The sequence below is a fragment of the Fusarium solani genome, assembly GCF_023522795.1.
Source record: "Fusarium solani strain SB1 chromosome Unknown bctg00000003_1, whole genome shotgun sequence".
Classification (NCBI taxonomy): domain Eukaryota; kingdom Fungi; phylum Ascomycota; class Sordariomycetes; order Hypocreales; family Nectriaceae; genus Fusarium; species Fusarium solani.
In genome coordinates this window covers 3,334,400-3,361,854 of record NW_027072154.1, presented here as the reverse complement: position 1 = coordinate 3,361,854, position 27,455 = coordinate 3,334,400, and the positions used below count along the sequence as shown (strand labels likewise).

The 27,455-nt window shown below is 53.5% G+C and overlaps 12 protein-coding genes across 12 annotated transcripts; 6 read left to right on the top strand and 6 right to left on the bottom strand.

The window, feature by feature from the left end:
- Window positions 1–189: 189 nt before the first annotated feature.
- MRS44_006614 (uncharacterized protein) lies at window positions 190–2,909 on the bottom strand (the record flags this gene model as incomplete). The annotated part of the gene is made up of 2 exons (XM_065621830.1): window positions 190–2,240; window positions 2,300–2,909. The coding sequence occupies 2 exons, from the start codon at window positions 2,907–2,909 to the stop codon at window positions 190–192; spliced, it is 2,661 nt and encodes an 886-aa protein (XP_065477902.1).
- A 665-nt stretch (window positions 2,910–3,574) lies between these two features.
- Window positions 3,575–7,169, top strand: MRS44_006613 (uncharacterized protein; the record flags this gene model as incomplete). The annotated part of the gene is made up of 3 exons (XM_046274564.2): window positions 3,575–3,669; window positions 3,728–6,821; window positions 6,870–7,169. The coding sequence occupies 3 exons, from the start codon at window positions 3,575–3,577 to the stop codon at window positions 7,167–7,169; spliced, it is 3,489 nt and encodes a 1,162-aa protein (XP_046139778.2).
- Window positions 7,170–7,702: 533 nt separating this feature from the next.
- On the top strand, window positions 7,703–8,634 carry MRS44_006612 (uncharacterized protein; the record flags this gene model as incomplete). Its single annotated transcript, XM_046274565.2, has 4 exons — window positions 7,703–7,985; window positions 8,105–8,193; window positions 8,247–8,397; window positions 8,453–8,634. 4 exons carry the CDS (start codon window positions 7,703–7,705, stop codon window positions 8,632–8,634), a joined length of 705 nt encoding a protein of 234 aa, XP_046139779.1.
- Window positions 8,635–9,240: 606 nt separating this feature from the next.
- On the bottom strand, window positions 9,241–11,104 carry MRS44_006611 (uncharacterized protein; the record flags this gene model as incomplete). The annotated part of the gene is made up of 3 exons (XM_046274566.2): window positions 9,241–10,764; window positions 10,819–10,904; window positions 11,017–11,104. 3 exons carry the CDS (start codon window positions 11,102–11,104, stop codon window positions 9,241–9,243), a joined length of 1,698 nt encoding a protein of 565 aa, XP_046139780.1.
- A 591-nt stretch (window positions 11,105–11,695) lies between these two features.
- Window positions 11,696–13,416, top strand: MRS44_006610 (uncharacterized protein; the record flags this gene model as incomplete). The annotated part of the gene is made up of 2 exons (XM_046283775.2): window positions 11,696–12,120; window positions 12,174–13,416. 2 exons carry the CDS (start codon window positions 11,696–11,698, stop codon window positions 13,414–13,416), a joined length of 1,668 nt encoding a protein of 555 aa, XP_046139781.1.
- A 260-nt stretch (window positions 13,417–13,676) lies between these two features.
- On the bottom strand, window positions 13,677–14,819 carry MRS44_006609 (uncharacterized protein; the record flags this gene model as incomplete). Its single annotated transcript, XM_046274567.2, has 1 exon — window positions 13,677–14,819. The coding sequence occupies one exon, from the start codon at window positions 14,817–14,819 to the stop codon at window positions 13,677–13,679; it is 1,143 nt and encodes a 380-aa protein (XP_046139782.1).
- Window positions 14,820–15,641: 822 nt separating this feature from the next.
- On the top strand, window positions 15,642–16,450 carry MRS44_006608 (uncharacterized protein; the record flags this gene model as incomplete). The annotated part of the gene is made up of 2 exons (XM_046273332.2): window positions 15,642–15,755; window positions 15,806–16,450. The coding sequence occupies 2 exons, from the start codon at window positions 15,642–15,644 to the stop codon at window positions 16,448–16,450; spliced, it is 759 nt and encodes a 252-aa protein (XP_046139783.1).
- A 214-nt stretch (window positions 16,451–16,664) lies between these two features.
- Window positions 16,665–18,541, bottom strand: MRS44_006607 (uncharacterized protein; the record flags this gene model as incomplete). The annotated part of the gene is made up of 2 exons (XM_065621829.1): window positions 16,665–17,082; window positions 17,166–18,541. The coding sequence occupies 2 exons, from the start codon at window positions 18,539–18,541 to the stop codon at window positions 16,665–16,667; spliced, it is 1,794 nt and encodes a 597-aa protein (XP_065477901.1).
- A 1,398-nt stretch (window positions 18,542–19,939) lies between these two features.
- MRS44_006606 (uncharacterized protein) lies at window positions 19,940–21,231 on the top strand (the record flags this gene model as incomplete). Its single annotated transcript, XM_046274568.2, has 3 exons — window positions 19,940–20,116; window positions 20,179–20,916; window positions 20,968–21,231. The coding sequence occupies 3 exons, from the start codon at window positions 19,940–19,942 to the stop codon at window positions 21,229–21,231; spliced, it is 1,179 nt and encodes a 392-aa protein (XP_046139785.1).
- A 38-nt stretch (window positions 21,232–21,269) lies between these two features.
- On the bottom strand, window positions 21,270–23,227 carry MRS44_006605 (uncharacterized protein; the record flags this gene model as incomplete). Its single annotated transcript, XM_046274569.2, has 2 exons — window positions 21,270–21,287; window positions 21,563–23,227. The coding sequence occupies 2 exons, from the start codon at window positions 23,225–23,227 to the stop codon at window positions 21,270–21,272; spliced, it is 1,683 nt and encodes a 560-aa protein (XP_046139786.2).
- Window positions 23,228–23,682: 455 nt separating this feature from the next.
- Window positions 23,683–25,689, top strand: MRS44_006604 (uncharacterized protein; the record flags this gene model as incomplete). Its single annotated transcript, XM_046270423.2, has 4 exons — window positions 23,683–23,750; window positions 23,807–24,065; window positions 24,125–24,544; window positions 24,595–25,689. 4 exons carry the CDS (start codon window positions 23,683–23,685, stop codon window positions 25,687–25,689), a joined length of 1,842 nt encoding a protein of 613 aa, XP_046139787.2.
- A 195-nt stretch (window positions 25,690–25,884) lies between these two features.
- On the bottom strand, window positions 25,885–27,295 carry MRS44_006603 (uncharacterized protein; the record flags this gene model as incomplete). Its single annotated transcript, XM_065621828.1, has 3 exons — window positions 25,885–26,486; window positions 26,537–26,712; window positions 26,811–27,295. 3 exons carry the CDS (start codon window positions 27,293–27,295, stop codon window positions 25,885–25,887), a joined length of 1,263 nt encoding a protein of 420 aa, XP_065477900.1.
- Window positions 27,296–27,455: the final 160 nt, after the last annotated feature.

Here is a 27,455-nt window from a genome sequence, read left to right as displayed (position 1 = left end):
AAGCGGGTGCATAAAGAGTTGAGATCTTGAACCACCGGTCCTCTGTAGTCATATCCCGACAAGGACCCCATACATTACAGCACCCATAAGCCACTCTGAGACGGAGGATCACCGTACTCGGCCAGGGACCGAAGGTAAGTCTTCGTTCCTTGATCAGTTATCTCGTGATTTTGGGATACTACCAAACTCTTACAACCATTGCTGGTGCAGGCCTCGGGACACATTCCTCAACACTCTCTCACCTCCCATAATCGGACCAAATTTTGAGACTAGTTCTTCTGTAGTCATAGTCAAAAAGCTGGCGAGCCCCAGGTTGCCATATTCTGAGACTAGAGCTTCTGAGATGACTTGTGCTGCGTTAATGTTGAGACCTGCCCGACGGAGGAACAGCTCCCAAGTTGTGTCGTGGAAGTCGAGAGCTTTTCCAAGTTGCTTCGCTTGCGGAGAATAGCGACACATCAGCGATAGAATCCACTTCGAAAGGGTACACTCTGCACCCGAGACGAGGTATGTCGTGATGCCTCGCTGGAGACCCGCTGTGAAACGCACAAAGTCGGCATACACCATCATATCAGACGTGCTCGGTGAGCCAACGTATTCTCCCACTGGGTTTGACTCTGAGACGAGGATGAAGAGATATTCGTATTTGGTGCTCACAGCCTGCACTCGTTCGCGAAGCGGTGACAGAGCAGTTGAACCGGGGAGAGGTTTTTGCCTGACTTTCAGCATCGTCGTGACGATTATGCCGGCTGATGGACAAAGAGAAACATCGGCTTCGAAGGATACTCTAGAAATGACCTCCTTCCGCTGGGCGGAGCCAGAGGACCAGATAACTGTGTTGTACTGAGAGAAATCCCTATCCACGAGCTCGAGTTGCGGCCATGACTTGTCCAGTTGTGAAAGGACATTCCGATTCAAACTCGAGGAAACAATAAAGCGGCAAGCATCAGTAGGAACATGGAACTCCGGGGTCGGTGCATCCCTCATTCCATGGTTGCCAGATTCTGGGGCTTGCTCTTCGACAGTGGTTTCGTTTGCTGAGAGCTGAGACGGCGAAGGGGCCGGATGGGGCCGTTGGGTTGATATATGAATGGGCTGCCGAGAAGGCTGCTGGATAGTACTGTGTGTTGTTTTTGGCTTTTTCGCATGACGAAGTTCCATAAAGCTGGATAACAAGTTGCTCGTCGCGCTAGGGTCACTAGATCCCAAGAGGAGGCCAGTTGACTCTTCCCCAGCTTTCCTCCTTAAAGTCTGGCGGCCTTGTTGGTATCTGGATTTCAACAAATCATCCAGCGAGGGCGCACAACGCGGCATACCGGGCAAGTTGGGGCGCGGGCAATGTGCAGCAGTTGCTTGAGATACAGCTACAGTCGGCGCTTCAGGAGATGGAGCTTCAGGAGGCGGGGCTTCAGCTTCCATTTCCTCATCCTCCAAGACTTGGAGGATCTTCAACCCAGATGCTTTGTCAATATAGTCGCGGCTACTCAGACGAGGTACTTCCAACATTAAAAATTGTCGACTGGCCGGCCCAAGCTGCTCCATCTCCTCGTTCAGTGAAATTTGGCCGCTTCCATGGGGTACCGGCGTCCATTTCAGTGAAGCACTCAAGCCAGCCGGTTGGATTGAAGAATCCAGCTGAAAGGCAGACATGAGGTTCTCCCGTAGCCACTGGAAGTGATCTTCGGGGGTTGACAACTGCACACTCCAGTCCGGGTCAGGTATGTGAAAGTCGAGGGCCGGAACGGGCATCCTCAGAAGCGACTCCGCTGGATTTGGGCGTTCGTTCTCCAGCATCTGCGTTGTCTGAGCGTGATAACCCGCCAGAATAGCTGACATTTCCTCGTCGAAGAATCCTTGAGGCTCCTCTCGTGGTTGAACTGTGTGCCCAATATCTATCCCTTGAAGCGCAAAGATCTCGCCGTGATGCTGCAGCTCTTGACTGCCCCTGGGGCTGGATGGCATTAGAGGCACATCAAGTTTGTAATTCGATGCCTTGTCTTCTGTATCACCGAGGAAGACGGCTCGAGGTGCCGGGGGAGAACTGGGCATGGTTGATGGAGCTGCCGGCTCCGAGTCCAAACAGCCATCATGTAAGTCCTGTTGTAGTTTCTCGACGGCGGGATCAACGGGACTTCTCGGTTCCGAAGTGAGATCGATGACCAAAACGTCCGAATTTGGCTCAAAGGGCTCGTCCAGGTCAGAGGCTGGGGAGAGTGGGACGGACAGTGGCTCAGGGTAGGCTTTCGGCTGCTGTTGATGTGTTAGACCAGCGCCATCGCCCATACAAGACTATTTTTACTTGCCTTGCGCAGCGCAAACAAGTCACCGTAACATTCTGCATGGCTTGAGACTTCTTCCTCGTGTAGGATTCTCTGCGTTTCTTCAGAACCTGAAATAGCTTCAAGCTCTAGTTCACGATCTGCCAACAACTTCCATCGTATCGTAGTAGACGGGAAGTCAAGTGCTTCATCGTTATCAATATTCACAGGGCTCAATGGGAGCCACTCGCTCAAGATATCGCAGAAACTCTTGTTATAGATGTCAGTCAAGTATTGTTGGAGATCCTTCTCTGCATTGTGTCCTGTGTCTAGAGCCTCAGATGGTAGTCGTAGCTGCTTCGTTTGTCCCAAAAATGGGAATAATGCCGTACTTGGTACGAATGGATCTACCGGCAACGAGTATGCCTCGCCCTCGGGAGGCGGTTGTGGTTGAATGTTGGGACGAGGAAGAGGGATATCTATGATGCCTGGCTGGTGAACTAGTCCGTCGGATTCTACTGGGTGAAGAGTTGTTCGAAGTTGGGGAAGCTGATCGTGGAATCGGTACGGGGCATCTCTATGACGACGGAAACATTGGTTCTTGAGGGCGTAGTCAATGACAGTTGAGCCTGGGTGAGCCCCGTCGTCCATGTCGGGGTGTTGCTAAGGGTCGCCTAGAATGATGCTTGGGTAAAGAGAAACATGAAGATTGAGTTGGGGTATGGAGAGCAAGGGGTTGAATTCAGTTTGTTGATCTTGTAAGATAGGTCGGCATGTTTGATTTTGGTCGAAGTTTTCATGTTGGGTCTTGTGGTCCTTGAGGGAAGGCACTCCCATGAAGCTCCTTCCCGTCGAACATCTTGGAGGTGTCATGGACGGCTTGTCAAGAGTTCTAACAAGAGGTAGGTACCTTGGTACAAGATAACAGTGAGCTTAAAGATTGCTTCTGCCAATAAATGAGATGAGAAATTAATAATTTCATAGCTACTACTAAGCAGAACACTCAAGAGAACTGGATCTGCTGAGGTGGCTCCATTCAGCTCAGCTGGAAGCATTTGAGGCCGATTGCAGGTTGTGGTTGCCCAGTCGTCCATGGTTGTTTAGCGCCCCGCTAGATAACATGAGCAACCCTGAAGTTGGGCCCCCGGTCCCCCACTTCATCCGCTGTAATCCGTCCTAACTCCGGCGGCAGTGACGCAGCTGAACTGCAGACTGGACGGCACCTCACATGGAGCTCTCGGGATAGCTCTCATCGAGAGCAAAACATCACCACTTCTTCACCCCGCCATTTCCTGCCCAACCGAGAATAAGGCATCATGGCGTACGTCGCGCCCATTCATAGGGCCACGAGCATCCGCCATGCGATCCGCGCAAACGTGCTCGACCCCAATATTGACGACCTGGTTGTAGCGTAAGAGCTCTCTTGTTCCGCAAAGATGCCTTGCCAGATGCTGATTGAGATACCATAGCAAGGCGAACCGGTTGGAGATATGGCGTCTAACGGAAGAAGGCATGGAATGCCTGCAGACCAAACTCATCCATGGCACAATATCAATGCTGCAACGATTGCGACCCAAAGGATCCGAGACCGACCTACTGTTTATTGGCACCGATCGACTACAGTACTTCAACCTTGCATGGAACCCCGAGACGAAGCAACTTGATACCATCGAGCGAGTTATCGAAGATCTATCGGAACCCTACATGCGCCATTCGCAAAGCCAGAACAAATGTCTAGTGGATCCAACAGCACGGTTTCTGGCCATGCACCTCTGGGAGGGCGTTCTCAACGTCTTTCGGCTCCCGACGCGCAAGGGCTCTACCAACAAACTGGAGGTGCTCGATCAAGTCAGACTCACGGAGCTTTTCATGAAAGCCAGCACCTTCATCCACAGCCGTACCGGTCATCCAACCATCGCCTTTTTATACAAGTCTCAGATGGAGCAAGAGGAAGCCCGGTTAGCCATTTATAGGTTAACGCATGACGACAAGGGCGGCGTGGTGTCCAAGTTTGATCCTCACAAAGACAGAGAACTCGACGTTGTTATTCCCGATCCTTATGCCTCCATGCTTATCCCCGTCCCGCTGGACGAGGAGAAACGCTACCATGTGCGGAATACCGAAGGCGCAAAGGCTCATCTAGGCGGCTTGCTCATTGTTGGCGAGACCCTCCTCACTTACTACGATGGTCTTACCCACAGAAGCGTATCTTCGAGTCTGAAAGACCCAAGGGTCTTCGTGGCTTGGGCCGAGTATGACGGCACACATTATTTCTTGGCCGACGACTACGGACGGCTCGACATGCTGACGATCGAGACAAGCGTGGAAGCTACTGGCGTCGTGGTTACTGGTATGACACTTGTGCCTATGAAGCTTGGGGAATCGCCCGCTCTCACTTCAAGAGCCTCCAACCTGGTCTACATGGGCAATAACACCCTTTTTGTTGCCTCACATCACGGAGATTCTCAGCTCTACCAAATCGATCCCGAGACCAATGCCATGTTTTTGATCAAGTCATTGTCTAACAACGCACCAATCCTCGACTTCTCGATCATGGACATGGGCAACAGAGAGGGTGACGCTCAGGCTGGCAATGCATTTTCTTCCGGACAGTCCAGGATAGTGGCAGGCTGCGGCGCATACCAAGATGGAAGCCTTCGAAGTATCCGAAGCGGTGTTGGGCTTGAAGAAAGGGGTATCCTTGATGAACTGGATGGAACCAGGGGCCTGTTTACTCTTCGCTCCTACAACTCCGACTTGGTGGATACATTGGTGGTATCATCTATCACTGAGACGAGGATCCTGAGTTTCGATACCGATGGAGGGATTGAAGAGATATACTCTTTTCAAGGCATGGAGCAAGACACAGAGACTCTCCTTGCGTCAAACCTCCCAAATGGCCAGCTGCTCCAGATTACTCCAAAATCTGTTGTCTTGTTGGATCCGGAGAGTGGTGTTGCCGTCAGCAGATGGGACGTCCCAACTGGGAAAAGCATCACGAGGGCTTCAGCAAACACCAAGTGGGCTTTGCTGTCAGTTGATGGAACGTCCCTTGTATCTTTAAATCTGTTGCAAAACTTGGCGGTCAATGTCCAACAAACTCAGGCGGAGCCTGGGTCGCAGCAACCGGATCAGATATCGTGTATCCACGCGGCTCGAGATCCGCCTGATATCGGCGTAGTTGGCTGGTGGTCCTCGGGTCGCATATCCTTGATCGACATGGCAACATTTCAACCACTTCATGGAGAATCCATGAGACAGACCGATGACAGCGCCACCGTCCCGCGAGATATTGCACTTGTTCAGCTTCACCCACCAGAGACATCCGGGCCTACACTGCTGGTTGCGATGGAGGATGGAACTGTGGTCACATTCAACGTGTCTATCAAAGGTTTCGCTGTCTCTGGTCGCAAAAGCGTCACCTTGGGCAGCAATCCAGCGCGACTACACGTTTTACCCCAAGACGACGGTACATCCAACGTCTTTGTGACGACTGAGCACGCGAGTCTGATTTACAGCTCCGAAGGTCGCATTATCTTCTCCGCCACGACAGCCGACGACGCTACATTCGTTGCCCCCTTTGATTCTCATGCCTTCCCAGACTCGATCGTTTTGTCTACGGATAGCCATATTCGGATCTGCCACGTTGACAAAGAGCGTTTAACTCATGTTAAGGCATTGCCAGTCCATGAGACGGTCAGGCGGGTAGCGTACTCTCCAGGCTTGAAGGCCTTTGGCTTGGGTTCTATTAAAAAGGAACTGGTTCTCAATGAGGAGGTTGTTACCAGTTCCTTTAGACTTGTCGATGAGATTGTCTTCAAGGAGCTAGGGGAACCCTTCTTATTAAATGCTTCAAGCACACTGGAAATCGTCGAGTGCGTGATCCGTGCCGAACTTCCCGATGCCGGCGGAAACCTCACGGAACGATTCATCGTGGGGACGAGTTTCATTAACGACGGCCAGGTTCAGGAGGCCAACGGGACTCTTGGTCGAATCCTCGTTCTCGGCGTTGATGAGCATCGCCAGGTGTATCAGATTGTTTCCCACAACCTGAAGGGACCCTGTCGATGCTTGGGGATGATGGATGACTACATTGTGGCCGGGCTGTCCAAGACGGTGGTTGTGTACAACTACTCGCAAGACACAAGTAGCTCTGGGTCTCTTGAGAAGCTTGCTGCTTACAGACCGGCTGCACTTCCCATAGATCTGGACATCTCGGGCAACATGATCGGCGTGGGCGACCTGATGCAGTCTCTCTCCCTGGTTGAGTTTATTCCGGCACAAGATGGCCGCAAGGCCAAGCTGGAAGAACGAGCACGGCACTATGAGCCTATCTGGACAACCTCTCTCTGCCATCTAGACGAAGAAAGATGGCTGGAGGCTGACTCTCAAGGAAATCTCATCGTTCTACAGAGAAACGCTGATGCTCCAACTGAACAAGACCGCAGCAGACTCGAGGTGACGAGTGAGATTGGCATTGGTGAGCAGATTAATCGCATTCGGAAGCTCCATGTTCCAGCCGGGGACAATACTATTGTGCACCCGAGGGCGTTTCTTGCATCCGTAAGTATATCTGGTTCATCGTTTAAACAGGGCTAACAGTGTCATCAGGCTGAGGGCTCGCTCTATCTTTACGGAGACATCGCCCCGCAGTATCAGGACCTTCTCATGAACTTTCAGTCAAGAATGGAAGAGTACATCCATGCGCCAGGCAATATTGAGTTCAAGTTGTGGCGGTCATTCCGAAATGAAAACCGGGAGAGTGATGGACCATATCGCTTCATAGACGGAGAAATGGTAGAGAGGTTTTTGGACATGGACGAAGGGAAACAGGAGTTGGTGTGCGAGGGGCTTGGACCGAGTGTTGAAGACATGCGGAACTTGATTGAGGAGTTGAGGAGGATGCATTGAAATGATAATGAAGACAGACTTGTTAGAGTGGGAGATATCATGGATTTGTTGTATCATGTTGGGCTTTACAAGGGTATGGCCAGGCCTTGTTAGAGTGACGGACGAAAGGGTCGTTTGCTGATTGGTCATTGAATGAACCTCGCATCAACAACAAGCTGGATCCATTGAGCCGTGTAAAGTGTGAATGATGGAATTAACAGTGTGTAAGGGCCAATTTCTCATATTCCAGCACTTCAATATGTGGTTTTGCGTGGCAATGACTGTCTCTATTGGGCCAATCCTCGTGATGGCGAAAGCTCCCAGAGAACCCAGATGCCCCGGGAGAGTCCGGAAGCCCCACCCGAAAGTGGCCGGGCCAATGGGGAGTCGCCAATTTCCGAGCTCGAAGCTGATTTGCAGCCTCAGGCCGCACTTTTCACCCAAAACTTTCGGCAAAGCATCATCAGCCGATACCACACCAAGGAAAAGACCTCAACCTTCCCTTGGAGACGACCCGTTCATCCACGCCACACCCCACGACCTCCTCCTTCACGATGGCGTCCCTCGCGACCGCTTCCCGCCTCTGCCTGCGCGCGGCTGCCAGGCCCGCCGTCCCTGCTGTGCGCGCCCTCAGCACCACCGCCGTCCGCCCCGACAGCGCTGCCGCCTCGGCCGCCTACTCGAGCCCCTTCAAGGGCGAGACCAAGGGCTCCAAGATCCCCGACTTTGGTGCCTACGTCTCCTCCGGCAGCGAGAGCAAGAACAAGCTCTACTCGTACTTCATGGTTGGCGCCCTCGGTGCCGTCAGCGCCGCTGGTGCCAAGAGCACCGTCCAGGGTGGGTTGAATCCGGATTCACGCGGGCGTGCCGTGCCATTGGGATGCAATTGGCGTTGCTGGCTGATGGCATGGCATCCGGCATGGTCAATTGATGATTTGCTGACGCTGGCGTGATAGAGTTCCTCGTCAACATGTCTGCTTCCGCCGACGTTCTGGCCATGGCCAAGGTTGAGGTTGATCTGAGCACCATCCCCGAGGGCAAGAACGTGAGTTGGAAAGGGTTCCGGATCATCATGGCAGCATCACTAAACGGGTACAGGTCATTATCAAGTGGCGAGGCAAGCCCGTCTTCATCCGACACCGAACCCAGGAGGAGATCGACTTGGCGAACAAGGTCAACATCTCCTCCCTGCGAGACCCCGAGGAGGACAGCGCGCGTGTCAAGGACCCCGAGTGGCTTGTCATGCTGGGTACGTGATGTCTAGGTCATCAATGCTTTGATGATGGATGCTAACATATCGGCAGGTGTCTGCACCCATCTGGGTTGTGTCCCCATCGGCGAGGCCGGTGACTATGGTGGCTGGTTCTGCCCTTGCCACGGTTCTCACTACGACATCTCCGGCCGAATAAGGAAGGGTCCTGCCCCTCTCAACCTCGAGATCCCCGAGTACGATTTCCCCGAGGATGGCAAGCTGGTCGTCGGTTAAGCGGGATCCCCGTGGGATGTAAGAGTATTCTTTTTTATAAGGAAGGGGAAGAGAAGAGTTGATGGAGCATTAGACTGGCGGGCGGACACACACACCAAGGCCCCGGTGGGCGCAAGTTGCTGATTTCTTAGACGTGGCCTTGAGTCCATTGTATAAAAATAAAACGTCCTAGGAAAATTCAGTCGACAGGCTCAAAGAGGATTTTGAGGGGGAAGAGTGGGAACAAGTGCAAGATGCGATCTCCTGTGAGAGACGTTGTACTAATTGAATTTCATTGCGTATCTCACGTGTGCATGCCAAGTCGATATCTGTATTGTGTCCATTCATTATCGAGATGTTTACACTGGGTTTGTATTGCTTCTCAACAGTCAACTACCCAACTTAAAGACTCAAGCACTGGAGCCAAGACCGATATCTATGCCGGTATCTCATATCATGATGTTCCTATTCACACAATGCCCAACGTGTCAAATCCAGTCTTGCATCTCATCATGACTCCCGTACATAGACCTTGACCTCACGAAAGAACAGTTACAGATTACACATGAACAGACAATTGCCAGCTTTTGAATTCTATACCTGACCCTGTCCGAACTCATTATTCATCTAATGGCCATGTCCGTCATCCGCCGGCTGCTCAGGATCCAACTTGATCAGGGTATCAATGCGCATGATGCTGATGCAGGCCTCGACGGCACTCTTGAGCTGCCGGATCTTACTGATGCTGGGCTCCAGCACGCCAATCTTGATCTCGTCCACGACCTTGCCGCGCGCGAGGTCCAGGCCGTAGTTCTTGTAGCCCTTCTTGCGCGCAATCGTCTTCTCGTCCTCGCTTCCGTCGCCCTCCTGGATGCGCTGCGACAGGGCGTGCCTTGATCGCAGCTGGGCCACGAGCTCGGCAGCGTCCTTGGCGGCGTTGACGGCCAAGGTCTTGGGGATGACGAGGAGGGACTGCGCAAACTCGCCGATGGCGAGCTGTTCCCGAGAGCCGACAGTGCCGGCAAACTCCTCGAGATAGATGTGGAGGGCAGTCTCAACAGCACCACCGCCAGGAACAATGCTTCCACTCTCAAGAGTTCGCTTCACAGCGCACAGAGAGTCGTGGACGGAGCGCTCCATCTCGTCAAGGGTGAAGTCGTTGGGGCCACGGAGAATGCAAGAGGCAGAAGAGTGAGCCTTGGTACCCTTGATCAGGATGCACTCGTCATCCGAGATGCGCTCCTGGACAACCTCCTCGGCATAACCCAGGTATGAAGGATCGAACTTCTCGTCGCCATTCAGGTCAGAGAGTGTGCTGAGGAGAGTGGCGCCGGTCGCTCGTGCAATTCGTCGGAGATCCTCCTTCTTGCATCTTCGCACACCCATAGCACCCTTCTCAACAAATGTCTTCAGCACGAGGTCATCAATACCCTTGGTGGTCAGGATAACGTTGGCGCCCGCCTTCAGGATCATCTCTACCCTCTCAAGAATCATGCCCGACTCACGAGCTCGGATCTGCTCCAGCTGTTGGGGGTCGTCCACGGTGATCTGGACACCAAGCTTCATGCGCTCCTTTTGCAGGTTCATATCCAAAACAGCAATCTTGGCATCCTGAATCCGTGTGGGCATCGCTTGTGAAGCAACAGTGCAGTTCAGGGCGTAACCCTTGACCAGGACCGACTCCAGAGTGCTCTTGCCGTGGGCCTTGAGGATGTTAACGGCCTTGACGGGGTATTTGACCTCATTTCGGTTGTTGGTAGACTTGACAGCCTGCATAGCATCGACAACCATATCGGCAAAGAAGTCGGAGTCGGCACCAATAATCTTGCTGGACATGGAGGTCTTGGCGATGTTGATGAGCGATTCCCGACCGAGTTCATCGACCTTGGTGCTGATGTTCTCGTTGAGGTACTTGACAGCTTCTCGCAGGGCAAGTCGGTAACCGGTAATAATGGTGGTAGGGTGTATTCGGTTCTTCATGAGCTCGTTTCCTCGTCGCAGAAGCTCGGCGGCGATCAGGACAACAGAGGTAGTGCCGTCACCGACCTCCTTGTCTTGTTGGTGCGCAAGGTCGACGAGGATCTTGCCGGCGGGGTGCTCGACGTCGAGAAGGCTGAGAATCGTGGCACCATCGTTGGTGACAGTAACATCCTAGTGCAGTGTGAGAAGGATGCTCGAGGGCGACAGGGGATCGGAGTTGCCTACGCCAATATCGTCCACCATCATCTTGTCGAGGCCGCTGGGGCCGAAGGAACTCTTGACAACATTTGCGATCGCTTGGGTAGCAAGAACTGTGCCGTGTCAGTATGTGTCGTCTTGATATTACCAATATCAAACATCGGTCTCGATGCTTCCCCCACTTCCCCCCTAACACCTAGCAGAAAGGCGGGACAAGACACATACCGTTTTGGTCTCTAATATCAGAACCAGAGATCTTCTGGCCACCCAGGAAAAGGGTGCCGTTTCGGGGCTGCTCGAACAGGGCGGCCATGGCTGCAGCTATCGGTAGCGTTGACGGGGAATGGCGGCTTCGTCAACGTGGGGAGGGAGAGAGAGGGCTTGCGAAGCGTCAGGAAATTCTGCCCAGGCTACCAGAAGCTGTGAAGCTCCGTACGCTGGCTGCCCCGCCGACTTTTTTCCCCGGATGCCCGGTTGTTCCGGCGCCGGGTACAGCGCTGTGCGTTGGACGTTGGCCCCGAACAAGGGCAGTTGACAGAAGATAGCACGGACCACCTGAACCCCTGGCTCCTGCCCTGCTGTCGGTGCAGCTCAGCGGTTGTTGGTGCCATTGGCTGGGCGCGTGTCAGGCCTGAATTTTTGGCTAGTGGTGCCGTGCCCCTCCTTCCTTCCCGCACGACTCTCCCTTGACTGCGAGTGCGGGGCACAGAGTCATGTCCGACCTCGACTTCGACTCACACTCCGAAGCATTTCTTCTTTCTTCTCCCCCCAAGATTCGCTCCGGTCCAGTTATTTCCGTATTTTCACGGACCTTCAAGGCTGCTCTCGGCTGACTATAAAGCCTGAATCTTCTATTCTATCTTTCCTCTTCATCTTCACTTCAACACCCGATTTTCGCATCACAATGGACGGCGCCGCCCCCGAGCAGTCTAAGAGCGCCTTGAAGAAGGCCGAGAAGCAGGCCCGCCTCGCCGCCGAGAAGGCTGCAAAGGCCGCCAAGCAGGCTAGCCTTCCCGTCGTTGGAGGCAAGAAGACGGACGACATCATCGGCATCACTGTTTCTAAGGCCGAGAATTTCCCACAATGGTACCAGGAGGTTGTCCTCAAGGCCGAGATGGTCGAGTACTACACCGAGATCTCGGGTTTCTTCGTTCTCCGTCCTCTCGCCATGCACATCTGGAATGAGATCCGAAAATGGTTCCAGGCCCATATCGAGGAGATGGGTGTTGACGAGACCAACTTCCCCATGTTCCTTTCCTCCAAGTCGCTCGAGAAGGAGAAGGATCACGTCGAGGGTTTCGCCCCTGAGCTGGCTTGGGTTACCAAGGCGTAAGTGCTTCATCGGGAGCCCTTCCGATATACTCATGCTTACTTATGAACAGTGGCGACAAGGACCTCGAGGTTCCCGTTGCAGTTCGTCCTACCTCCGAAGCCGTCATGTACCCCTACTACTCCAAGTGGATTCGCAGCCACCGAGACCTTCCCCTCCGTCTCAACCAGTGGAACTCTGTCGTCCGCTGGGAGGCTAAGCAAACTACCCCTTTCCTTCGAACTCGAGAGTTCCTCTGGCAGGAGGGTCACACTGCTCATCTGACTGAGGAGCTTGCTGGCGTTGAGGTGCTGGAGATCCTTGAGCTCTACGCCGGTGTCTACGAGAAGCTGCTTGCCGTCCCTGTTGTTCGCGGCCGAAAGACTGAGAATGAGAAGTTCGCTGGTGGTTACTACACTACCACTGTGGAGGGTTATATTCCTTCCAACGGCCGTGGTATTCAGGGCGCTACCTCGCACGCCCTCGGCCAGAACTTCAGCAAGATGTTCGATATCACCGTTGAGGATCCCCACAACAAGGGCTCTCACATTCACGTCTGGCAGAACTCTTGGGGTCTGTCGACCCGTGTCATTGGCGTCATGGTCATGATTCACGGTGACGACAAGGGTCTCGTCCTTCCTCCCCGTGTCGCTAAGACCCAGGCTATCATCATCCCCGTCGGTATCAACAAGAACACCACCCCCGAGGCCCGCAAGCAGCACGAGGAGCAGGTTGATGAGATCCGAGCCACCCTCAAGAAGGCCGGTGTCCGTGTCGAGTCGGACTGGCGAGAGGGCTACACTCCTGCTTGGAAGTTCAACGACTGGGAGCTGAAGGGTGTTCCCGTCCGTCTGGAGTTTGGTCCCAAGGACGCTGCTAAGGAGGTTGTCAGCTATGCTCGACGTGACACTGGTGAGAAGGGAACCATCCCCATTGCCGATATCGCCACCAAGATCCCTGAGCTTCTCGACACCATCCACGATGACATGTACAACAAGGCCGAGACTGCCTTCCGGGAGCACCGCCTCAAGATCACCAACTGGGACGAGGTCCTCCCTGCCCTCGACAGCAAGAACGTTGTTCTCATTCCTTTCTGCGGTGAGCCCAAGTGCGAGGACCGCATCAAGGAGCTTACCACCCGTGCCGACGACCAGTCTGATGTCCCCGACAGCCAGAAGGCCGCCACTATGGGCATGAAGAGTCTTTGTGTTCCTTTCGAGCAGCCCGAGGGTATTGTCCCTGGCGAGACCAAGTGTCTCAACCCCGAGTGTGAGGGCAAGGCGGATAAGTGGACCATGTTCGGACGAAGCTACTAGAGGAGATGAATGGGAATTTCTAGTCAGGGAGCGGGAAGGCGTTGGCCTGGCATGTTTATGATACACCTGTGATTACGGCTTGATGTGATGTGATTATGAAAAGGGGAGCGGGTGGGAGCGGAAAAAGGGAACAACACGTAGAACAGAAGATAGATCGTAGAGATGACGAATGTTTATGAATCTCATTGGTCTACCTAACACCTCTTGTCTATTCTTTTCCAAGTCTATTATGGCCAATTCCCAATAATAAGCTACCAGGCTTAGCACCAAGCAAACTTCTCATTGGCAACCCACTCAACCTCTTCGATTGAGTTCTCTCCGAACCAATGCATGCTGGCAAGGTTCTCACTCTCTCTGACGATAAACTTGGCTCCAAGCTCCTGGATCCCTTCGGTCACCCGTCGGATCCGATCCTCAGGGTTCCAGATCTCCACCTTGGAGCACAACCACTCGGCAGCCTCCTTCTGGGCAGCGTTCCCAATGGCTCGGAGACCAGTAGCAAGCGCTTCGTCTGAGATGCTTTCATCCTCAATCACCAAGCGGATGACATGAATAGTATTCTTCTCTGGCTTCTCCAGGCCTCCGTAAAAGCTTCGGGTCCAGATCGCCCAAATTCTCGAGTTGGGGGCGTCAGGGGGCGTGTAGATTGCGCCATGGGTAGAAGGAATACGAGAGAAGATGTGCTTGCACATGAAGTTCTCGCGGTGAAGGTGCCACCTAAGGGTTGTAAGATCCGGGAGTACAGCAGCGCGGATCTGAGAGGATGAGGAGGCAATCTTGTTGCGGATGAGTTTATCATCTCGGGCTGCCAGCGCGGGGAGGTCGTCGATGGTGATGAGCTTCAGGGCCGAGTTGGAAGTCGGCTCATTCTTGGTGGCTGGGAGCTCAAGGTATGTGCTCTCGAAGGGCTTCCATCCGACGGCATTGTAGAACTTCTTGCCCACGTCTGACCAAAGGACTGAGAAGTCGGCATCTCCTTGGTTCTTTTGCTGTCTGCCTCGGAGTTCCTCTGCGAGCAAGGACATCATCTTGCTGGCGTATCCCTTTCCTCGGCACTCGACAAAAGTAAAGACGCTGGCCACACCATAGGCAGTACCCTCTCTGACAGCGCCCTCCTTGCTAGAAACAAGAGCTCTCTTCTTGTATGTCTCACAGGAAGACAGGATTGGGCGGCCATCAGCAGGGAGGTTGCCGTCAGTCAAGATCCAGCTCGTGACACCACCGTCCCGAGCAAGAGGAGCTTCCAGGTTGTCATCCTCACGGCGGATATAGTCTTCAATCGTGAGAGCAGGGCCCCAATGGGGGTGGGTGGCCTTCCAGACGCGGAGGCGCTCCTCGGAGGTGGGGTTTGCGAGGATGAGGGATGGGGAGGAGACGGGCGGGAGGTCCTTATGGGAGGCCATGATTGGATTGGTAGGAAGTAACTGAAGCTTCGGTAGAGAAGTGACTAGTGAAATCGGTGTTAGTGAAAAGTTGTATCTTGTTCAATGATTTACTTATACTCCGGTCTCGATGTTGGCCGCGCCCTTTACACAGCGGCCCCACATCGGAGGTGGGGGACCGACGCTACCCTGCACACGCCGATGACGCACTCGGTCAAGCAGAAAAGGGCCATCAGGTGTTTTATCATGGATGTATAAATGATGTGGGTAGTTGAAAATGTATAGATGCATCTTCACGTGTTGCTTGGGAGAGGGTAAGCTTGAATGGCCCTCGGCTGATCTGCTACATGTACTTGGAGTACAGAATGGTACATTGGACAAGACAATGTCAAGGTACATTGATAGCTGAAGGGCGCGTTTATAACGGTTCTAGAATGTTCGTGTTAAATGGAGGACAATAAACCGTCAAGCGTTGAAATAAAACGGGAATATCTACCTCATTCTTTGACAAACATCTGAGTTCATACTTCAGGTGTAAGAGGAGAGAGCATTACACTTGACCACCAGCAGTTGCGGAAGTACAGGAAAATTAGAGCAGTTAAACAATCGCCAAGTCCAGAACACAGACCTCAAGTTCTCTCAATATAAAGTCGGCGAAATGAGAAATGATTGCTCAAGTCATTGATCGAGTCCAATCGACAATAGAATGGATGGCTGCAGTCGTGGTGGGGTTGACTCGGTCAATGCAACCTCCAACGCGAAGAGGGGCAGCTTTTTGTAGCTTGTGAAATTCCTCCATCAACTCAACTTGACCAACTTCATACCTCGAAATCGTCGACCGAAATGGCATTGCCGCTACCTCCGGGGCTGATCCCCTCAGAAGTCGCCTTCTTGTGCGAAATGGAGCTCGTCACTGTAGTTCCTCGTCAGCGCCTCGAGAGCATTGATCTTCTTGGTGTGAGCGCGCCCCCGTCGCGTTGATGCTTGGTTTCTGACCTCATGCACAGGGCTCAACACCGACTCTTCGACCGCCGCATCGAAGTAATTTGCCGCTATGGCTTGCGATCCTACTCAAGAAGCAGAGACGAGCGAATATTGTGCCTCCGCCTTGGCTCCATCCCGACTCGCTACGCGACATCATCAACCACGAGATTAATATCGACCCCAAGGGCTGGGCGCCCCCCCCACCACCACCCGTGCGAGCGGACGGCCAAGGAAATGCGCGAAGATTAAACCCGTTTGGAATGGATGATACTGTTTTGTCACCACCCTTTTTGCCATCTTGCACCTCAGAAGCACCTCCAGGAGCCTTGCCCTACCACTGGTTCGAGGTCGCAGAGATGCTCCTCGCACACGCCCAAGATGACATCACATCCTCATCCGAGGTGCGGTCTCTCTTACGCGACTTGCAGGAGGTGAGAGCTGCCAAGATGCGGTCCAGTACGGCTCAGCTGGAGAGCGGCGTGGACGGCGTCATGAGTTTGCGAGGAGTGGGCGCTATGGAGCTTGCAGAGAGCAGAGGCTTTGTCATTGGTGTTGTTGAGGGAGTGAGAAAGATCGGTGCCAGTGTGGAAGTTTCACGAAGAGAGGAAGATGAAGAGCGTGGCGGTCGGGAGTCTGATGAGGCGAGCGACGAGGATATGGGACTGTGAGCCCAGACTCGGCGTGACCATTTTCGATTCACGAGTGAAACTTACAAGCATGGGGTATATTGGAAAAGCGAAAGTGTAAGTCGAAATCAGTTATTACTTTGTCTATGAACTCCCAGCCCAACGATCTAATGAAGACCAAGTCTAACTCTTCAAGTCAAGCAAAAGCAACCCATGAACTCCAATCCGATGCACATCCAGATCCTTCACCCTTCTTTCAACCTGACTCTGCCATCTTCTTCATGAAAGCTAGCTTCTCCTTGGCGATCCGAACAGGATGAGTTCGTATCTTACCCCCACGGGGAGGGATTGGTTGAATCACTGGCTTTGGACTATGCTCGAATCCCAGTGCTGTCCCTAGATACCCCTTGCGGATGTCATAGTTGGCAGTCGCCGCCACCTCATCGTCTACCTCGTCTTGCCTCTTGAAGAAATGGGACCAGGCCTTGTGCCAGTCGGCGTGGCACTGGTGGCAGAATTGGCCGTGTTGGCAGCCGTGAACCCTTTGGCAGTCGGGGCCAAACCTATGGTACTGCTCATACCAGTCATAGTGCAGGCGCGGTCTCTTACCAGACCCGTAGAGCCCCGGAATTTCGCTGTCGAAATCAGCCGGGGCCTCGATAGGTGTTAGAACCCTGGGGCTCGCGTTGTCAGTGGCGATGCTTACATTCTGGGTCTCCAGGAAGGCAAGCCCGGGGATCTTGGTAGTAGTGAGCACCGGTGAAGGGATCGGGTTGATGTCGCTCTGCTCGGTGACGGGGACATCGTACGTGGGGAGTAGAAAATATCGTCCTCCTCGTCATCCTCGTCCTCCTCATCAACGCGGTCGAGCATTTGGGGCGCGATATCGCTCTGGTCATCGTAGGGAAGACTGAATGTGCGAGAGAAGGAGATAGGCTCCTCCATTCGGGGCTTCTTGGCTGCCTGGGGAGTGCTCCCGTCGTCTTTAGATCGTCGCCGCTTACGGAGAGAGTCACCAGCGCAGCCGGCCCGGGTGCGACGTGTGGCTGCCCGAGGTGGTTGGTCCTCGCCATCGTCGGAGAGTGTTGGCGGGTTGGAATCGCCTGCCACGGCAACGATGCTACCGGCCTTGTCGACGGCATTCAACCTGACGCCTTCCGGACTGGGCTTCCTTGTGGGTGGCTCACTAAATCGGCTCGAAAACCAATCCCGAAACTCGAAACCTTGGACAGCGCCACCAGGAAGAAGGGGAAGGCTCTTGGTCGATTCGATGCCGTCTTCCATGGGAGTGTCCTCGCTGACATCTGAGGCAGGGGTAGGGCAAGGGACCCGAGGTGGACGTCTTTCACGGGACTCGAGTTGGTTTGCTGTACCCCGAATGGGAGGACTAGGCCGAGGCTGGCTGGCCGAACCCAGGTCATCATCTCCCAAAGGTGCACTGGCACCGGCACCGGAGGGACCAGAGCCGGAGTGATCCGAGTGGTGAGAAGCACCAGAATGGTGGGAGGAACCCGAGGACAAGAGGGATCCGCGAGAGAGAGCGGAGGCTGAAGAGCCGTAGGTGGCATAGCCGCTCTCGAACCCAGAAGACGAAGACTGGCTTGTAGAATTGAGGGGCGCGCCGCCATCTGAATCTGGGTCCGAAGAGCTCTCGGACGGGGATCGAGAAGTCAGGGGTACACCACCACCCGAGCCTGAGTCGGAGGAGCTTGAGGAGGATGACTGAGGGTGAAGGGACACTCCGCCGTCTGAATCCGGATCGGATGAGCTTGAGGACGCGGATCGAGAATGAGAAGAAGAAGCGACCGACGCGGAGGAAACAGCAGGAACCTTCTTTTTCAGCTGGGCACGCTTCGCAGCCTTGACATTATCAGTCGGAGACTCAGGAGTCTCGCTCCTGTGCCGAAAGATGATCTTCTTCTTGCGGCGAAGCTTCCTGACCACATCGTCGAAGATGATGTTCTCGGGGTCTGTCGAAAGGGGGTCAACGGCTCGTCCACGATGATCGAGACCAGTCATGAGGCGAGGGGCATTGTTGAGCTTCGAGCGAGCCCGGGTCTGCCGCAGGGGTGTTTCGGTCGGCGTGACGATTGCAGGCTGGCTAGCAGCCGATGTGTTCCTTCTGGAAGGCATTGTGATGGTTAATGGGGGAAAGAAATCAGTGTTTTGGGTATAGATCGTAGGAAAATATGAGTTGCCAGAACTCGACTGTTGCTGTATGATTTTGATGGTGAGCTGCGTGATGATGTTCTGAGACTGAGAGACGAACGACATCTTTTATTACTGATTTGAAGTATACGAGTATGCCCCTCAAGCCTGCTCATTGTCAGAACCGCTTGGAGTTTCTTTCTTCCAAACAAAGATTCCCTTGAGCCCATGATGAAAGGCGCTGGTAAACCACGAACACCAAGGAGTCATTGAACATAAGGGTCTTTCGTTGGTGAGCATGGATCTCTGGGCAACAAAGGCACCTTCTCGGAAACCAGTTTGGGCTTCTTTTCGTCCATGTCTTGTTCTCATGGTGCTGCTTTGGGAATGGAGGAGGTGAACAAAGGTAATTTTGGAAGGAGACTGAAGGGAAGATGGAAAGACTATGCCACATGTGCCATTTTTAAGACAATGGGGAAGAAAGACATGAGTGTGAGATGATGGCTATGAATGGATGTCAACGAAATAGAACGAATAAGGCACCTCGTCATGTTCTCTCTTAATATGTAGGCAGAAGATGTATATTCTGTGCTTGTAGCTATGAGGAAGGGATCTCTATGGTCGTGTCAATTGTTTCATATCCTCTGTAGATATTGAATAGTAACATGCAAGTTGCACTTAGTGGTAGTAGACTTGGGGGATGCATCCTTTGAAGATGAAAGAAGGTGGCCATTGAGCCTTGGGGTCGTGCTCGACAAAGCTATTGTCAGACATGGAATAAAGAAAGTCATCATGATTGGCCATGAAATGGATTATATCCCTCCCACCAATAGGCACATTGATCCATGACTGTTAACATGAGTGCTCTTTCGACAGTTCTCATGATGCCGCACATGGCGCGTTGATCCGGGCGATCTGATTGGCCTGCCGATACTCCACCGTTATCGGCAGCCTCGGGATGTCTCATGGGAATCTCGGTGTGAGATGCCGAGAGAAGACATGGCAACTTGACATGTTTAACAAGAAAATGAGAGATAGAGGGGAACGATGTTTATCAGAGCATCCGATATCTATCTACCTATCCATTCGCCCGTGAATCCTACAGATAGGCACATTGTGAGATGCTCGGATATGGATCTCAGGTCCCCCCGCATAGCAACCGGGTCTCCACATCGTAGCTTCCGGGTGCGTCACACGACCAAGCCATGCCGATGCATGAACCTAAACGGCAGGCACCTTACGTGATTGTCATGGTACCTGCTTAAGCTGCCTCCGATCCCAGGCTTCTCCGACAGCTCCTCCATCAACCTCTCTCAACCATCTTTCCTCCCCCATTTCCTTTCCCTAGCATCATCTTCCCTACAACCTATCATCCTAATCAATATGAAGTTCTCGCAAGCCTCTCTCCTGGCAGCTTGTCTGCCCGCTATCTCCGCTCGGTTCATCGAAACTGTCGAGGCCGATAACGTCATTCTCAAGCCTGACGAGCTCTACCTCATCGAGACCGCGCCCGGCAAGACCCAATGGGTTACTGAGGAGCAGAAGTGGGAGCTGCGTCGCGTACGTATACCGTCCTATGACACGATATTTGCACGCCGACAAGTCCGCTAATACCTCGATAGAATGGCCAGCGCTTCATGGACATCACCGATACCCCATCGCTCGGTTCCACGCGCCTTAACGCCCAGACCGTCTCTTTCCCCAAGAAGTGCGTTAAGCAGGATGAAGTTGCCGACCTCTCCAAGAACCTCGAGAAGAAGAACATGAAGGCCAATCTCGAAAAGTTGACCAGCTTCCACACCCGATACTACAAGTCCCAGTACGGTCTCGAGTCCTCTGACTGGGTTCTTGAGAAGGTGAACCAAATCATCAAGGACGCTGGCGCCCAGGATACTGTCTATGCCGAGAGCTTCCCCCACACCTGGCAGCAGCACTCGGTCATTGCCACCATCCCTGGTCAGTCTAACAGCACCGTTGTTATCGGCGCTCACCAGGACTCCATCAACCTGTTCCTGCCTTCTATCCTAGCTGCTCCTGGCGCGGATGACGATGGTAGCGGTACTGTCACCATCTTGGAGGTGTTCCGTGCTCTCCTCAACTCCAAGGATGTTGTCGATGGCAAGGCCCCCAACACCATCGAGTTCCACTGGTACTCTGCCGAGGAGGGTGGACTGCTCGGTAGCCAGGCCATTTTCCAGTCATACGAGCAGAGCGGCCGTGACGTCAAGGCTATGCTGCAGCAGGACATGACTGGTTATGTCCAGAAGACGCTTGACGCTGGTCAGCCCGAGAGCGTTGGTGTTATCACCGACTTTGTCGACCCTGGTCTGACTACCTTCATCAAGACCGTCGTTGAGGAGGTTCGTATACCCTTGACCCAATACCACGTCCTTTCGCTAACCTCTATCTAGTACTGCAACATTCCCTGGGTCGAGACCAAGTGTGGCTATGCCTGCTCTGACCATGCTTCTGCCTCCAAGGCCGGCTATCCCTCCGCCTTCGTCATCGAGTCCGCCTTTGAGTACTCCGACCCTCATATCCACACCACCGACGACAACATCAAGTACCTTTCTTTCGACCATATGCTTGAGCATGCTCGCATGACTCTTGGTCTGGTCTATGAGCTGGGCTTCTACGATTTCTCTGACAGCTCCGAGGATCGGGGTGATCTCTAGAGGAGTTGATAGATTCCTTGGCGTATTATTTGGGTTTGCTAGAGGACAAGTGCATCCTACGGATCATTAGTCTAGATTATTGGTTATGAGCGACGGGTTTGCATACGAGATTACGTAGATTCAGTTTTAGATGAGCATTACTATCAATTTGAGACCATTTCTATGAACAAGTGTGTGCATGCAGCGATGGATTGGGTATTATATCTTTGACACTTGATTTGAAATTGTGGTTGCTTTTGTCTATCCCTAAAACCAATACCTCGTGACGAGAACTCCAGCGCCCTGAATGCTTCTTTGGCTTAATATTTGGTAGGCCCCTGTAATTACTGACCTTGACCTGCATTCCCGTTGTTCGGGGCTGCTGTTGTCCCCATGGCGACTGACCATTTTGCTGGGCCTGCATAGTAGACATCAAGGCAGCAAAGAAAGCAGGGTTGACAAAGGCCCCGCCGTTGGCTCCCTGCTGGCCCTGAGCGTTCGGCCATCCAGGAGGCGGCGGAGGAACAGCTGAAGCGCCAGCAGCGCCGGTGTTCGCTGGGGCAGGAGGTTGAGGCCAGCCCGGGAACTGGAAGCCAAAGTTGGGCACAGCTGGCGCGGCAGTGCCTTGGGGTGGAGGCTGGTTGTTGCCCCATTGAGCGGGGGGAGCAGGTTGCTGATGTTGCTGCGTATGTCCTTGAGGGGGCAGTGAGTAGCCATCTCGGGGCTGGTTGAAACCTCCTCGTCCGCCACGGCCGGAACCACGACCTCGACCTCCTCTGCCGCCCCTGAAGTCACCTCGTCGGCCCCGCTGGAAGTTCCTGCCAGGTGGTGGCTCGTATGTCTCGGTGGTAGGAGGCCCGCTGCCATAACCTGGCGGTCGAGCGAGGGGCTTATAGGGACCGTCGTCATCGTCGTCGTAGTTGAGACCGCCATCCGGTCGCGTCTCCTGTCGTAGCGGGTGAGGGTCCCTGCCGGCCTTTGCGTCGTTCTTCTTCCACTTGTCCTTCTTCTTCTGCTTGAGTGCTCGCTTGTACTCGGCCTCCTTCTCGTCATCGGAGAACTCCATCTCGTCGTCACCGACCTCCTCATCGTGGAGGTTACTGGCGTCGGAACCCTTCATGTTCTTGAGGGGCTCAGTGAAGACATATGAGGCGTGGTCGACGGGGTAGAATACCTTGGTACCAACTTCGAGGCCCAGCTCCTTGATGTCGTCTTCTGATGAGAACCGAACGGTGTACATGGGCTGGAGAACCTTTCCTATCGTCTCTGAGACAGCGCCAATGACGACCCGCTCAGCAGTGCAGAGGACTGAGCCTGTATCTAGCACTTGGTATTCTCCAGGTGTTATGGCCTTGACGAGCATGATGCTCTCCACTATGTGCTCAATCACACCCAGCTCCTCGATCTTCATCTCCGGGGTGATGGTGACCTCGGGCTTGGGGATGACCTCTTCTGCTACCTCGTTCTTTGTACGGACTTGTGCAGAGCTGGAACCCTTTCCTCCTCTTTCGCCCTCATCGTCGGAACCTCCCTCGGCTTGCATCAGCAAGCGGGCAGTTTCCTCCACACCCAAGAGTTCATATCCTTCATTATCAGAGTCGTCATCGGAGGAATCAGAGCTGCTCGACTCCGAAGATGATTCGTAAGGGGAAGAGTCGACCTCCCACTCGGGGTTCTCGCCTTGGTCGTTCTGGAGTGGGACGTTCTCGGTCGCTGCCGCAGGAGCTGGTTGCGCGGGCGTGTTGTCGAGACCACCAAGGGCAGCTTCGAGGGCACCGGTAAGGGAGGGAGGGCTTTCGGGCTGATCAACTACCATGGCCTCGGGCTCTGTAGCTGCTGGCGCAGATTGAGCCTCGGAGGGCTTTGGTTGCTCGGCGGCGGGTGCTGATGTCGAGTCTGGGTTCGTGGTCTCGGTGCCTTGTACACTTGCTGCGGCAATAAGGACATCGACAGGAAGAGGGGGTAATGTCTCATTTGGCTTGGCCTGACCAAGGCCTGGAATCTGGAAGCCTGACATGTTCCCGAAGCAGAGCGGTGTTCAGACTGTATGGTGTTGACCTCGGAGCGGAGAGGGTTGCGATAGGATGAGTAAAGATTGATGAGAGAATGAAGAAAGAAATGATAGAAGTGATTCTTTCTGAAAGGTTATAATAAGTGTTTTGAGTAAGAAAAAAGTTGTTTCAATTGAGCGCAAGGCGAGCGCAAAACTTGTCGAGGAAGAAACTGGGTTGCCCAGGAGCGCCGACTTCAAGGACCCTTTAGCGGCAGGAAAGAAAAAATCAAGGTGAACGATAAGGAGTGGGCCCGCGATGGCGCTAGTTCATCACCCCACTACCCTTCACCTCGGTGAGAGCCTCGGTAAATTCGTTAGCATGATTGCAAGGGTCTCCATCCATTCTCCCCAACAGTTGAAGCTCCAATCCACCATGACGACAGCATTCCTCATTCTGTAACCGTCATCACTCGACAACAATGGCTCCAAACACGGCGCCGCAGAGGCGGCAGTTTGTGCACCCGGAGGCGAGCCATGCAAAGAAGAAGTAAGATGTAGAGTGCTTCTGCTTGAGATTCCAGCTGCTAACTGGCTTCTTCCTAGGGCTCCCAGCGCCTACTCGATGCAGCCCATCTCTGCCTTTTACTGGTTCCTCGCCGCCGCCCTCGTTTCCGCCTGGTTTGCGCCGATTCAAGACTGCGATGAGACTTTTAATTACTGGGAACCGACTCACTATCTTTCCCATGGCTATGGTCTTCAGACGTGGGAGTACTCGCCCGACTATGCGATCCGGAGCTGGTTGTATATCGGCCTACACGCCATTGTGGGCAATGTGCGACGACTACTCCCACATTCAACAAAGGTATGAGTGGCCCTTTGAAGGAATTACTATTGGAACTCAATTGACGCTGAATCGATCAGGTTGGCGAATTCTTCTTTATTCGCTTTGGATTGGCCTTTGTATGTGCCCTCTGCCAGACCGTCCTCTTCCTGGTCACTAGCACAACGCTCAACAGCCGAATTGGTCTCTTCTACCTCATTGCCACTGTCATGAGCCCTGGAAACTTCCACGCGAGCACCGCTTTCCTCCCATCCAGCTTCGCCATGTACCTGGTGACTTTGGGAGCTGCAGCTTTCATGAACTGGCGGGGCGGGCTCAAGACCTCGCAGGGAATGTTCTGGTTTGCCGCAGCTGGAATCCTGGGATGGCCATTCGCCTCAGCTCTCTGTGCGCCTTTTATGCTTGAGGAGCTTGTCTTGGTTCTTTTCGGTACCAAGACTGCCTGGTGGGAAGCCTTTGTCCGGGTTGGTCGTGGTGTTGTTTCTGCGATTCTACTCCTGGTAAGATGACCTCCATCATTAGACGAAAATATGACTTACAAGATTTTTAGGCGAGCGATTTCATCGTGAACCTCTTCTTCTATAAGCAAAAGGTTGTTGTGACTTGGAATATTGTCAAGTACAACATCTTCTCATCCAGTAGCGGCCCTGAGCTGTATGGAACCGAGCCCTGGACCTTTTACTTCAAGAACCTGGCCTTGAACTTCAACATCTGGTTCATTCTTGCTCTTGCGGCATTGCCTCTGTTCATTCTCCAGAAGATCATTTCCCCTTCCGCTCAGGGATTCCAGTCTGGTCTGCGAACTATTGTGTTCCTCGCCCCCTTTTACATGTGGCTCGGCATCTTCAGCTCGCAGCCGCACAAGGAGGAGAGATTCATGTACCCGGCGTATCCTTTCCTCGCGCTTAATGCTGCCATCTCTCTGCACATGATCCTCACCGCCCTGGGTAACTCTGACCCCAAGACACTGATTGGAAAGGTCCCGGCGCGCCTGAAGCTCTTCTTCGTCACCATTGCCATGATCCTGTCAGTTGATGTCGCCCTCTTCCGAGTGTACGGTATTTGGTCAGCGTACTCTGCCCCCATGAGCATCTACTCTCCTCTTTGGGAGGGCGCCGAGGGAGCAGCGCCCCTGGGCCGTGAAGAGGACACTGTTTGCCTTGGCAAGGAGTGGTACCGCTTCCCTTCATCCTATTTCCTCCCCAGAGATATCCACGCCAAGTTTGTTCGCTCCGAGTTCCGTGGTCTCCTCCCTGGCGAGTTCTCTGAGGCTGAGACCGGCTTTGGGTTCTGGAGCGGCACTTGGCTGCCCACAACTGGCATGAACGACCAGAATGAGGAGGATGTGGGCAAGTACACGGAGCTTCGTGCGTGCTCGTTCCTCGTCGACACGCAGTATCCTGAGCGGAGGGACCCTCTGCCGCCAAATGAGCCCGACTACATCGCAGACCGGGAGAACTGGGAGATTGTCAAGTGCGAGCCATTCCTCGACGCCGCGAATACGCATCTTCTCGCGAGGACTTTATGGATCCCTGATCTCGAGGTCATTCCGGATCACTTCAAGAGAAAATGGGGTCGACACTGCTTGTTGCAACGGAAGAAGCCTTCTACAGAAGAAGCACCAGAGCAACCCGCGGACAACTAAGCGTTTTCGCATCTCAGCGCTGAAAATGCTATGTAACAAAGAATGTATTCACCATAGAGGTCAAAGGTGTCATTGAATAGAATTAGACGACTGTATGTATATCTTGCCAAGTTTACTGGTGAGTTGGATACGCACCACCCGTTCAAAGACGAGCTCAAGCCCGACATGCTTGCAACGTGAGAATATCTCAGTGGGCTACCTTCCATCAGGTACCAAGCGCCCTGTCAATTTCAATTCCCACTGCGCACGGCAACTGTGGGACGTGTATCCCTTCGTCATGCCAATGCGGAGGGTATCATACTTGGATTGCCTGGGGTCCGTGATGCCTGGATGACATTTCCGAAAGATAGCATCCCACTCATCCTTTGTGCGGAGTTTAGCGTTGTGCATAGCCATGACGGTGACGTCTCGTCTCCGGTACGCTTTGTCTACATGAGGCTCAAAGGTGCCCGGCGGAGGAGACAAGAGGTCATTCACTAGGATGACGGAATTCTTGGACCTTCTCGTAGCGACGAGTAGGTTGCTGAGGATGCAGATTACCTCCCTATCTGGCAGGTTCCAGAGTATCGACTTGAAGAGATAGACGTGAGGAGTCTCTGGTTCGTCCTCGAGCGCGAATTGGCTGATGTCTTTTGGAAGCTGCTGGACCTCGAGCTCTAACGTAGGAAACTTTTCTGCGAGGAATCGTGATGCTGTTTCTGGCGTGCGGACGAGGTCTACGACTGTCCTTGGGCAAGTCGCCTTTTCGAGGTTTTCGCTGAACCAGGCCTCGAGGAGTTGGTTTCCAGGATCCAGAACTATCGGTGTTAATGGGCATGTTGGGATCCTTGGGGTTGATAAAACTTACAGTCTGCGACGCTTTGCATCGCAGCAGCAAACCTGGCGCCATTTTCAGGATGACTACTGTGCCATTCATACATCGATTGTCCGAATCTGAAGTAGTCAACGTCTTGTTCTTGAGTTGACGTGTGACACTCACGCATGTTTGAAGGCGGAGTGGCCTGTCCAGGTAGGGTTGGGTTTCTTGAGTGAGTTTGCGAGATGAGTACTCGCGACTCTCGTCTCAAAGAGTATGCCTTTGCATCAGTATAGAGACTGCTTAATCTTTTCAGAATACTCACTGAAATCCGATAAAGGCCTTCAGGCCGGGATCTTGAACCAGCTCGCGCGAGATCGCGCCATGACGAAAGACCTGTTCTGAGGACTCGAGGAGTATCTGGTCACATGCCGCAAGTCGTAGCATGGGAAGAAGCTTGTCCCTTGGTATCCCAGTCTTTTCCGAGAGCTCAGTAAGAGTCGCTTGGCCATCCAGGGGAATCTCGTCCAAGACGCGGCACTCGAGAAGGCAGTACAGTGCGCCCTTGTCCCAGTTGGATGCAACAAACTCATGTAAGAAGTCTTGCGGACCTCGAAGTGTCCTGCTCAGCTTCTGGATGAGACCGAGCAGCTTGGACTGGCTCCTCTCAATATCGGTGCCACGAGGTGGATGATTCCATAGCAACGCCTCAGGACTGTCGTCTTTCCCGTTCTCGAACAGTAGTTCCTCCAGCAGCTCGGCCTCTCTGGCAATCTCCCGGGAGAAGGGGGCAATGTCTTTCGGATCCATGGTGGCATGCGCCGGCAGCTCGTGTTCAAGTCGTGAACCTGGACTCTGTCAGGGTTTGGGAATTTCACTGCTGAAGCATTGCAGACTGTTTTGCATCTTGTATGACCGGGAAACCAATAATTCAATTCTCGCCCTGCGCGTCGGAGCGGGAATGTCTGTC